Source organism: Urocampus carinirostris, chromosome 19, assembly GCF_059441175.1.
Source record: "Urocampus carinirostris isolate Australia breed hairy pipefish chromosome 19, RoL_Ucar_1.0, whole genome shotgun sequence".
Lineage (NCBI taxonomy): Eukaryota > Metazoa > Chordata > Actinopteri > Syngnathiformes > Syngnathidae > Urocampus > Urocampus carinirostris.
Window position 1 is genome coordinate 14,672,417 of NC_142367.1, and position 12,701 is coordinate 14,685,117.

General features: G+C 40.9%; 1 protein-coding gene across 2 annotated transcripts; it reads left to right on the top strand.

Annotated features, from left to right (window-relative positions):
* Window positions 1–1,993: 1,993 nt before the first annotated feature.
* csnk1e (casein kinase 1, epsilon) lies at window positions 1,994–12,141 on the top strand. 2 transcript variants are annotated; one of them, XM_088323248.1, is made up of 11 exons: window positions 1,994–2,318; window positions 6,405–6,501; window positions 6,571–6,681; window positions 6,807–6,955; window positions 7,500–7,728; window positions 7,940–8,110; window positions 8,185–8,333; window positions 8,905–9,100; window positions 9,759–9,904; window positions 9,980–10,045; window positions 11,335–12,141. In XM_088323248.1, the coding sequence occupies exons 2-10, from the start codon at window positions 6,426–6,428 to the stop codon at window positions 10,010–10,012; spliced, it is 1,260 nt and encodes a 419-aa protein (XP_088179374.1). In that variant the 5' UTR covers window positions 1,994–2,318; window positions 6,405–6,425; the 3' UTR covers window positions 10,013–10,045; window positions 11,335–12,141. The 2 variants fall into 2 exon arrangements, with proteins under 2 accessions (XP_088179374.1, XP_088179375.1); XM_088323249.1 differs by having other exon boundaries at window positions 1,999–2,318; window positions 8,926–9,100.
* The last annotated feature ends 560 nt before the right edge of the window (window positions 12,142–12,701 follow it).

Here is a 12,701-nt window from a genome sequence, read left to right on the forward strand (position 1 = left end):
TATTCTACAGTTTATGAATGATCTATATTTCATGTTGGCAATATCTGCGTATTTCATGTTATTGCAACATTGTTTGTTAATGCTACATCCATTGCAGCCTGGTCATCTTGGTAGGGGGATTACCTCACGTGTGGTCCCTTTTCAAAGTTTCTTCAGTTTCCTTATGTTGAGGTTTTTGAGTTTCTCCTTGCCCTCATGTAGGTTTTAGATCATGGTATGGTGTAATCATAGTGTGTAGTTTACAATAATCTGTGGTCTGTGCAGCCTTTTGAGACTCCTTGTGATTAAGCGCGTCACAAATAAACATGACTTGTACTTGACTTGAATCTTGCAAATGTACATGGTTGTGCAATGAGCAAGGTTAGCCTATTTTAGTACTAAAATGTTAAAGTGATGTAGTTTGCCGAAGGCAGTGGGTGTATGTCCATTGGTTGAAAAAAAAAAACCTTAAAATATTCTTCTTGCTGACACCATTTTCTAGCTTAAATCATCATTGCAACCTGTCAATCTCCTTTTGTTGCCCTTGCAGGCATGTGATATTCTTAGATGCGCTCGAATATACTTTCCCTTTTTATCTTTTTTGAGTTTTCAAGTCACATTTCAAGTCACATTTATTTATATAGCCCTTAATCACAAAAATGTCTCAAAGGACTGAATAGGATTACAATTACACAATTACCTGATCTTAAACCAACATGTTTTGGGTTCGCATATGGACTGTATTTGAAACAGTCCTTTTCTTACTTTCACCATTTTCATCCTGGAATAAAAGAAAACCGCAAGCACATGCATGAAATCACTCCCCCTTCCCCTCCTCTCCTCAGCGTAATGCTCTCCGTGGCTGGAACACAGAGGGTAAAAGTAAGATAAAAGCAAATAGGTGAGGTGGGAAAAAATATAAAGGCTTTTTGAACTCAGTTGGGCATTGTTAACACAGAGGAAATTCATTCATTTGAAAACTTTTAAAGACACCTCAAACTATGCACCCCACTAACTTTGGGGATTGCGGGCCATTTCAAATACTGTCCATAGTTGTAAATCTATTCATCACAGTGTCCTCAAATTTATAATACATTTCGTAATTGAAATATTATTTTTGTCAAGTAGTGTCAGATAGATAGATAGATAGATAGATAGATAGATAGATAGATAGATAGATAGATAGATAGATAGATAGATAGATAGATAGATAGATAGATAGATAGATAGATAGATAGATAGATAGATAGATAGATAGATAGATAGATAGATAGATAGATAGATAGATAGATAGATAGATAGATAGATAGATAGATACTTTATTCATCCCCGTAGGGAAATTCACACTTCCAGCAGTATCCTTGTGTTGAAAATAAAACAATACTAAAGTAAAAGGAATATAATACATAAATACCTAATGTAACGTGTTGATATAGAGTATTTAAATAGTGCCACATAAAATACACACTGTAATAAGAATAGGGTAATATGCAATGTGGGGGTGTGGTTTAATGTGGGCTTTTACTCCCCCGGGTGGAGTTAAAGAGCCTCATGGCCTCATATGATGTTAGTACAGTATTACATTTGATCTCCTGAATTGAATCTCATAAGGCTCCTTCGGAATGTTGCCTGTTATAGAGACAAATTACTTTGGAATTGTTGGATAATGCTTCTTTTTTGGTTTGAACAATTTTATTGACACTATTAACAGCAAATAAACAATGTGAGGTTTGCTTACTAACTGACCGATTGGTGTAATAATAGTCTGTGGTTTGCAATAATCTGTGGCCTTTGCAGCCTTTTGAGACTCTTTGTGATTAATGGCGTCACAAACAAACACGGCTTAACTTCACATTTCAATAAAATGACGTATGTAAACGAGTGGAGACATTTTTGACAATATCTACCACACTAAGAGTGAAGTCACCAGCAATGCTCTTAATGTCCTTTAGATGACGCTATTTAACGTATTTCAGCAACCCAAGTGACGTACACCTTCAGAGCATCAAAGGGCACACAAAAAGCTCAAATTGACATCCGAATTCGTCGTGCGGTGTTCTTTATCGTACACGAAACGTGATTTGATTTCGTTTTTTCGTCAACGATGCCGCCTTGTTCGAGTTTGTGTCTTCATTCATGCTGGAACGAATGACGTCATAGTCAGTTGGCGTAAAGTGGGAGGGCGTGTGCGCGCGTGTGCGTGGAGAAGGAAAAAGGAATTGTGTGTGACAGCGTGTGAATCTTCGTAGGAAGCCTCCACGAGAGGATGAGCCGCGGGTGGGTGACCGTTTCGCCGTCCAGGGCACCCGAGTGAGACGGAACCGAAGCCCGGGGGACTGGTGAGATCTTCAACTGTTATGCACGTTATTCTATTTATTTATTTATTTATTTATTGCGGTAGAGAGATCACATCATGGAGTCGCTGCAGAGCTTTTGCTGCAACACCTTGTTAGCCAGTTGTGTAACTGAGCCAACATGCATTGGCGTGTGCGTGTCATTTTTTTTCTGCACGAATGATCTCCTTACCTCATAAACGGACTCGATTTTCCCGAAACGACTTACGACATGTCGCCTTTACGCCTTTTGCTGTGTAAGAGAAAAGCTTTACGGGCGGGCCGTGGTTCGGTACGGAGTCTCGCTTGATACCGATCTACACAAACAGCTTAAAATGGGTTCTTCATCAAGTGTAAATGATGAGAATGTCGTGAAGAAATCGCGTTTCGAATTGCCTTACCCATTTCGGTCACGTGATGTTGCCTTTTTAGCTAGCGCCCCAGAAAGCACCCAACGTCATAAACAACCAGACTTATTCAAATGTGTTGAAAACTAAACACTGTGTAAATGAATCTGGTATTTTATTAGCATTTGGCGAGTACCGGTACTGGTATTGACTGCACACTAGTGGAGGTTCTGCCATAACTACCTACAGGGTCCCTTCAGGTGCTTGAAATCTGTGAAAATGTTTGAATGTCAATTTTGTGTTTTCAATGTTTGAAAAGTGCTTGAAATTTGGGTGAAATGCTTGTTTCCATGTTTCCCGGCAGTCTGACTCGATCGCATAAAATTAAGAAAAATAAATCAAGGTTGCTTATAATTGACACGGGCACGCCTGCTCCAGTAACTCCGCTTTGCCACTGCATTTCTTCTTCCCTTGTGTCTAACGGCAGCTGGCATTAGTTTGCATTGCGTTGTCATGTGGATAGTCACCCGCCTTGCTCGTCAAGAGGACAGTTGATGAGACCAAGATGCAAAGTACTGGAGGAAACTGGCCTTGAAATCCTCTTTCTATCAATAAACTTGTGGTTAACGCTACGCATTTGGGTCCTGAGTCCGTTCTGGTCGTGACACATTTTTAGTGGTTGACTGAGCTCATTTTATTTAACCCAACTTCTTCTGATTATAAACAAGTAATAACATAAGAACAAAGAAGCAACATAATAATAGCATATGATGTTGTATTTTAGAACTGCATATTAAACTGGGTGCCCTTTGCGCTAATCAGTAACAGAATGTAGCTCTCAGCTTCAACAAGTTTGGTGTAAATAAATAATTTATGACCAGTTATACGGTAATTTACAAAGGGATGGGCCAGTACCAACACTTACATTGACAGTTCTCTAATGGCAAAAAACAAAGAATTCATATTCATGAAATGCCATCGATTTTAGAGGAAACAGAAATGTGAATTTTACAAGTAATTTAGGCTGGGAAGCAGAAATTGGGGGGTTTGGTCACCCAATGACTCCCAACACCTCAGTTGGGTTGAGCGAGGGGGCTGGGAATCCCCTCCTCTGAATCAATCTCCCAAAAAGAGTCAGAAATGACTCTAGCCACCTCCCACTAGGGGGATATGGCTGTGGTATATATATTTATAACCTATTCACAATGATTTTCAACATGTAACTCTTATGTCTTCCAGTGCCAGATGTTTACCTAGATTCTACATACGTCTTCACTAAAACTAGATCTCTTTAACGTTAAATAACATCATAAATCCCCGAAAGAAACTCTCCCGGTTCTTAGCGTTCACGTTACGCAACGAAATGATCCTTTCAGAGATGCAAGGACCTGGATCAACTTCCTTTTGCTTGGGTTTCCTTTTTCGCTCTCTTGTTTGCAAAGGAGCCCTGGGGGCTGTTAGCATCGACCGCGAAGCGAGCGGCTCGTGGTCACGCTCCGCTGGTCACGGGTGTCCAATGACTCTGTGTCTGTATCCTTATGTCTGCATGTGCAGTGTAGCGAGAAAGAAAAATGTTATCCAGCGTTGAATTAAAAAAAAACAGTGCCCACCTTCCTCTTTTGGCTTCTAAGGAGTAATATGACTCATTCAAATATCATCACTGCTGTTCTGAATGTTATGCAATAACGGTGATTGTACTATCAGGGTACAGATAGATACATTTTATTTTTACTGTGACAATAGTCTGCCTCGGTGGTTTTCAGCTGTATATAGCGAGTCATAGTTGTGTAAAGATAATTAATTTGAATAAAACATGATTCAAAAAATTATTTGTGTAGTATAACAAATTTATAAACCTAAGTTCATATCTATGAGACTGTCACGGTTGCCCATGGCACGCAATTGGCCCCGCCTGTTTGGCGACAGCTGCGGCTCGTTGACTGATTGGCTTCCCTATTTAAGATCAGTGCTCTCACTCGCCCTTTGTCAGCCCGTCAATGAACCTCTGCACCCGCAAGACGTGTGTTTTGAATCTGTCCGGTATCGATCCCGTCTTTTTCGTCCTGTTTTGTTATCGGTCTCCGGTGTCCAGTGTCTGGTATCGTTCCCGTCTATCTTGTTCTGTCCTATCTCTGTCTCCAGTCTCTTATATCTGTTATCAATCCTGTCAGTCCCGTTCTGTCCGGTATTGACACCATCCGTCCTGTATTGGCTCGTGTAAACTGGTATCGATCTCGTTGGTCTCTGGCTTCCTGTTGTTCCACGCCAGTCTACTGTCTTTCTTCTTCCGCCCAGCGATCGCCGGATCACTGGCGTTTGTGTTATGAGCATGACTGCCCCATTCTCGTAAAATAAAGCTTGTGTGAGATACGTTACGTTACGCATCTGGGTCCTCCTCCGGTTCATGACAGGGGTTTTTCCCTATTTTTTGAGACTGATGGCGAGTGTCTGGCACGTAGGGAGGAGGAAGGGAATAAAAAAAATATATTATCGAAAGGAAACGGGAGTTAAAATTTGATAGGATTCATTTAGGATATTCATTCGTACAGGTTATTCCACTAAAGTTACCCAGCCCACAAAACTGAACAGCAAAAAGTTTTAAATCAAACCGTCTTGGCAGGGACACAGCGAGGATGGCAGTTGTGGCCACACCAGTATTACAGTGCGAGACCAAGTGCCATCAAAAAGATTTTTCGTTTACTATGTGGTAACTCGCGTCTTTCGCCCGATAGGCAAAAGAGAGGCTGAATCCCCTCCCCGGAAGCCTTCAAAAGGACCAGTGACGTGCGTTTACAAATCACACCCTAGCAGCATGATTTGGGGGAAAACTGACACTTTCCTGGTGGGTTGGGTGAACCGGTTTCTAAATTAAGGGGAAAACCTCACCCTCAAAGACCTGGGTACGTCCGGCAACTATCCATCAGGGGGCGCCATCCCAAAGGCCCGAGTTTTTTAAACTGAAGTGGAATGCAAAAGTTCAGTTCTGTCCGTGGTAACTGAAAAATAAGAGGGGTAAACATGGTCCTGACAAAACGAAAGCGTACGTTGTCCGATAATCCAGTGGAAAGAAAAAGGATGAGTCTCATGCGTGGTCCCTTCTCAAGGTTTCTTCATTTTCATATTGTGTTTTTTGAGTTTTTCCTTGCCCTCATGTAGGTTTTAGATCTGGGGATGGTGTAATATTGGTCTGTGGTTTGCAATAATCTGTGGTCTGTGCAGACCTTTGAGACTCTTTGTGATTAAGGGCTATACAAATAAACATGACTTGACTTGACGTTATCAAGAAAAAGGGGAAAGGTCAACATAGAAAGGGACAAAAAAAGAAAAATGGAGTAGGCGTTGTGCTGGGCTTATTTGCCCTACCTTGATGATGTGCTTTTTTTAGATTACTGGGTGGCAACAGAACCTTTTTGATGCACTTTTAAAGAAATTAAAACAAAAATCTTTGCATGATGATCAATGTTCTTCATTCTAACAACTGTTGATGGGTAGAACTGAGCCACACTGTTAGCTGGCTAACAAGCTACGTGAAGACTTGAAAAGTCTACAAATATAAATAAATAATATTAAAGAAGGCTTCCGATTTTTGACAAGTGTCATTCGTTGGGCCAATGGACACGCTTCAGCTAAATTCTAAGCGAAAAGGACCTCTAGTTGTGAATTATTACACACTATAAAGCTTGTGGTGTGTCCTCATTCCCTTCTAAACACCAGTGATGAATGTCCTTGTATTTTTGTTTTTTAGCGAGTCGGAGAAGTCGTAGCCATGGAGTTACGAGTGGGAAACAAGTATCGCCTCGGGAGGAAGATAGGGAGCGGCTCCTTCGGAGACATTTATCTTGGTGAGTTTCCCCCCTGCCCTTCCTCCTAAAATCCATGTTTTTGTTCGGATCTTATTGCCTCCTTTTCAGGTTCCAACCTGGCCACTGGAGAGGAAGTTGCCATCAAGCTGGAATGCGTGAAAACCAAACACCCGCAGCTTCACATTGAGAGTAAATTCTACAAGATGATGCAGGGAGGAGGTGAGGACTGCGTTCAGACGAGGCTAGAAAACTGTTAATGCGATTTTTAATTCTTTACTCATTGATTTATTACAAGGTTGTTCCATATTAACTATGGCACACCTGTGTTCCTTTCCCCACCTCAGTGGGGATTCCGTCCATTAAGTGGTGCGGCGCCGAGGGAGATTACAACGTGATGGTCATGGAGCTGCTGGGCCCCAGTCTGGAGGATCTGTTCAACTTCTGCTCCCGCAAATTCAGCCTGAAAACCGTCCTGCTGCTGGCAGACCAAATGGTGAGCCCGGTTACGGTTGTCAAGGTGATGGGATAACCCTCAAGTCGACCTGATTCTCAGTGCAGAAGCAAATCAAAGAGGCTGAAGCTATTTTTAGCCTGGAACTAACTGGATCATTCAAAAAGAAAATGACTTGGATTTAATCCTCATCTAAATCCTACAAGCCAATTTATTCTTTTAAAATAGAGCTTATCTTTTTTAATACTCCGTAATTGGGAAAATACTTGGAATCATCTTTTGTAAGCACTCCATGAGCGCTATTTTACTTTTGTTTTGTCTAATTCAGGGGTGGCCAAACCTTTTGAGTTTCAAGTTGAAAAAGAGGGACAGTGGGCATTGAGATAACAACATGACTTTGCAGCCAACTTGACTTTGTTGCCATATTGTTGACCGTATCATGTTCACTTTGTTTTTTTGCTGCGTCAGAATGCAATGTCATGCAATAGATTACTTAAGTGAAAGCTTAAACCTTTTTTAACTAAAATTAACCTTGAGTCTGAAGTTTTTCCTCACGTAGTATTTCTGTGCTCCGCCACATCACTAGATCAGCAGGATTGAATACATCCACCTTAAGAACTTCATCCACCGGGACGTGAAGCCTGACAATTTCCTGATGGGGCTGGGAAAGAAAGGCAACCTAGTCTATATCATCGACTTCGGCCTGGCCAAGAAATACCGTGATGCCCGAACGCACCAGCACATCCCCTACCGGGAGAACAAAAACCTGACCGGGACGGCCCGTTATGCCTCCATCAACACACACCTGGGCATTGGTGAGAGAATTGAACAATGTTTTCGTCTTTTGAGGCATGTTGGGCTAATAAAAATTAGTCTCTGGACAGAAATCTATCCCAGAAAAAATGCTTTCAAGGCTTCTGTAGAACTGATGTTGGGCTTCGTGCAAGCGTCCTCATTCCACTGCCATTAGCCGCCTCATTAGTCTTCATTAGTTGACAAATCATCGTGTCCGTTCCTCTCCTGCAGAGCAATCAAGGCGAGATGACCTGGAGTCGCTGGGCTACGTCCTCATGTACTTCAACCTGGGCTCCCTGCCCTGGCAGGGGCTCAAGGCCGCCACCAAGAGGCAGAAGTATGAACGCATCAGCGAGAAGAAAATGTCCACCCCCATTGAGGTGTTGTGCAAGGGATATCCCTGTGAGTAAAGTCAAATTTTTAAACCAGCGAAACCTAAGGGATTGGTCATGGTAATATTTTCAAAATGTTCTCAGCTGTATTCTCCACCTACCTGAACTTGTGCCGCTCCCTCCGCTTTGACGACAAGCCCGACTATTCGTACCTGAGGCAGCTCTTCAGGAACCTTTTCCACCGACAGGGCTTCTCTTACGATTACGTCTTTGACTGGAGCATGCTCAAGTTTGTGAGTTAAGACCGCGAACCTATTTATTTTATTTAATATTTGTAAAAACTTTGTTTTTATCTTTTTTTTTTAATGTATGTGTTATTTTATTTTTATTTATTTGTAATTTTCTTTTATTATTTTATTATTATTATTTTATTATTTTTATTATTTTATTTTATCTTATTGGACAGTTGTATTTTTGTTTTGTTTTATATTTAATTTCATTTTCTATTTCATGTAATTGTTTGAATTTTTCTTCTTTGTTATTACTTTTTGATTTTTGTAGTTCACCTAACTTGTATTTTATTTTTTATTTTTCAAATGGATTTTAATTATTTTTTTTTTGTTTTAATATGTTTTATTTTATTTTTGTTTAATTTAATTTACTTTTATTCTATTCCATTTTTATTTTTTATTTTTGTATTTTGTTTAGTGTTTCTTTTTTTTGTTTGTTCTGTATTTTCTTTTTCCTTTATTTTTTTTATTCTATTTTGTTTGCATTTTTCATTTTATTTTCTATTCCATACTTTAAACTTTGTGTTTTATTTTGATTTGTATTTTTTTAAATTACAAATATTTATTTATTTAGATCAGAGCTGATGCGTTTCAGGGGGCCAGCAGGCCAGCAGAAGACGGAGACAAAGAACGTAAGGAGGAGAAAGACGAAGAAGAAGGCCAAAAGGTTTCGTTGCCACCCGGGCCCAAACCTTCTGCAGGCGTTCGGGTAAAGAACGAAGCCGACATCATTCAGTCCAAAGTGGTCACGCGCGGCGTCCAGCAGTCAGGTTAGGACAGTGTTTTTCATTGATGCACACCCGGTAAAATGTTATCATTTTACTTTATTCAAATGGACAGTGATCCCTCGGTTATCGCAATTAATGGGGATCAAAGCACCCTAGGAAAAGTGAAAATTTGCAAAGTAATGTTCCATATTTGAAGTCCCCAAGGGTGAAAATGACTTCGAGGTGATATCATTACTGACTGAGAGCATAGGAGAAAACTGAAATGCAGTTAAATGAATGGTCCTTGATGTCATTATACAAAAGTACAACAAAATTGGAGGGTTTCTCATTTCGGTGCAAGAACGCGATCTAGAGAGTGGCTGGCGACCTGAACGCTAGCATCAGGGTCTCTGTGATGATTAAAATGCAACCATCTCAAATGGAGTGGTTTCCACGAGTTTTAGCTACAAGACAGCCATGGGTAACTGATCTGGAATTGTTTGGATACAGCCTCAGCCGGGATAAATGGTTTGCATTTATATAAGCGTTTTACCAGTTACTGAGGACCTTCAAAGCTCGTGGCTGCATTGGAGACTCAAGTTGCTAATGCTAGTTGTTTTACTAGCAATGCTAGCTATTAACAGCTTTTGAAATAACCGCTTAAGATGTGTTTTCGCTAATGGAGCTTGTGAAAATGTACTGAAAAGAGCTTTGCATCTAGGTAACCGCTCGCCCCAGGTGAACCGCGCGGAACGCGTTGAGCGGGAGCGCAAGGTAGCTATGAGGCTGCATCGCGGCGCCCCGCCCAATTTGGCCTCCGGCGACCTTTCCTCGCGCCTCGACCAATCACGCATTAATGCATCGCAGGTAGGAGGAGTCTCGCCTTTGGGAAACCTTCCTTTGATGTTTATCGACATTTACATTTTCAACTTCCATGTTCAGGTCAGTGTGCCATTTGAACATCTGGCAAAGTGAGTTATTCCTGATCGCCCTGTTGGTTAGAGGCAGGTAAGAAGACACAACAGCTCAAGTGTGTAATGCAATGGCGTGCCGTGAATCCTTCCCATGGGCCTTCTCCGGTCTGAATTAGTGATGTGTCGTTGGCAAACCGGCTCAATGGGCTGCTTCGTTTGCCAACAAAAACATTTTTGTGAAGCAAAAATGCAAAACTCAGAAAGCCAACAATGGGCTCCTCTGAACTTTTTTCCACTGTTTCCTTCTTTAACCACTCCGCTACTGTTAAGATAGCTGCTCCAGCAGTTGGTTTAGGACAGCATCTTATATGTTATTTTTTTATATTGCAGTGTGTGTGGTGGGTTTCCCTTAACCACTTAGGTCTTAGGGGCACCATTTTCTTGGGAAAGTACAGCCTGGTGGCGCCCATCCCTCGCTAGGCAAACAAATGTTCCCACCCGGTCTCGTACCAGGGACATTTCGCCTTATTAGGCCAATGTCCTTACCACTGAACTACGAAAACATATATGTCGATGTACACCGGGTAAAATATCTTACCCAGCCGAAAATCCTACGTGCTCCTCCCCCCCCAAAAAATTGTCCCGTTTGGTCATTTTAACTCTTATTTTTCTTAATTTACCCCCCAAAAATGTTTTATTATATTTCAACTATCTTCTTCAATTGCTCATTTAAAATATTGTTCCACATTTATAATGATTTTGCATGATTCGTCCTTAGCCTCTCCAGCTAGCTGTTGAAATTATCGACTTAGACCAGCTCTGACCAATTCCTCCTATTGACTCTTTTGAGCCGCTCCATTTGTATCCAGCTTGCTCTATCTTTTGTTGTTGCTAACAGAGATTAATACCAGCCTGAGTTTCCTGTCACTGGCTGAAATTCCCGAAAGAAAACAAGAAATAGGCTTCCAAAATTTGCCAAGTGGTATCCTTCGGGCTTCCGTACAATGGCGCCACCAGGGGGTTGCCAGGGGTAGCTACAGCCCCCCTTTATGAATTTGTTGTCTATGCTAATTGCCAGTATATTCTTAGATTGTAGTAGCATCAGTTATGACTTAGTTTTGTGTGCCACTCCGATGAAAAATTTCTGTAGGCGCCACTGCTTCCGTAGCATTCTTCGAATGCACACAGCTCCACTCTAAGCTACAACAACTTTAATTGGTGAATTGTTTGACACTGTCACTTAAAGTGACAGTCTACTCATATTTATTTCTATAGCTCATCTCAAAATGCCTCAAAGGTCTGCGGCAGTAAATGCTGCAATGAAGTCAAAAGAGAAATAAATGTATCTAAAGATGTGTTTTTATTTTGTTTATCATTATCTAGCAAGCAGAGGGAAACAACGATCCCTCGATTTTCAAAAAGACACATAGGATGGAGTGCAGGAATACGATGCATCGCTGGGAACTCAGCAGCGTCCACGTGTGAACCAGAAACAGCGGAAGTAACGCATCAATGACTGAAGCCAGTGAGCCAAGAGTGAGAAAAAAAAATCAATGTTTTACTGATTATATAGCGCAGTTTCAATAAAATGGTATCAAGGGAAAGCCACCTGATCGTTGTGTAGACTCTGAGGTTTGATTGATATAAAAAGGTTTAAGTGGTTTACAACTACGAGCTACATATGCTGCATATTGTTGTATTTAAAAACGCTGCAGCTATCAGCAAAGCAGGCATACAATGAATCATCTGTGCCATTCTTAGAACTAGTCTGTCTTCTATCATCTTAGCTCATCACAAAGCTTTTCCTCTGAGTCCCTAAGATTAAAATGGCCGATGAATGATAAAATGTGCAAATAAAAGGGGGGGTGACTCGATGACTGAATGTTAAGACTCTTTATTCTAATGTGTAAGTCAAAACAATCTCGCTGATGTAACTGATGTCTGTTTTTTTCAAACGTTGTACAATGTGTACAGTATGTTTTGTTCTGGGCATAATGTAGATAATTGATTGCCAGAATGTACCTGATGATGAAGATGGTGGCACTATCCCTATACAGTCTAATATAAATGTATTTATAAGGGCAGACACCTTGATCTAATGATGTCTTGTGCTTTATTTTAAAGTGCTTTGATATTTTTTTTCCTGATTATTTGGATATCAATTAGAATCAATAAAATATGTATATGATGGATTGTGAGTGGTTTGTTTATTACATGGGCCAGCTAAATAAATAGTTTTTTAACATTATATATATTTTTCGTGGTTTGTTGAAAAAGTGCCACGGAACTACTAGGGAGTGCCAAAGAGCCACTTGCAGCTCTAGAGCCATTTGTACACAAAAACAGATATTTATCGATTTTGTTGGTATTGATTGGGGGTGCCTTGACACACAGCCTGGATAAAAACAATTCCAGAACCCTAAAGTACAACGAAGCTTTAGGTACTTGGGCTGTGATGTGGCTGAAGTTGGTGGAATGGAGTGCAAGGTATTACACAGAGAGTACTCGGTTGGTTTGAACACATGGAGAGGATGGATGAGGAGCGAATGTTGAAGAGGATCTACAGAGCAAAGTAAATGGAAGGAGACCAAGACTTGACTTGACTTGGATGGATGGTGTTATGAGTGCACTGCAGGAAAGAGGTCTAAATATAGTGGAAGCTAGAGCTCTTGTTTGTGATAGGAATGAATAGAGAGGTGTTGTAAAAGGATAGTGGGATGTTTGGACGCGTTCTAAGGGCGGGGCACCCA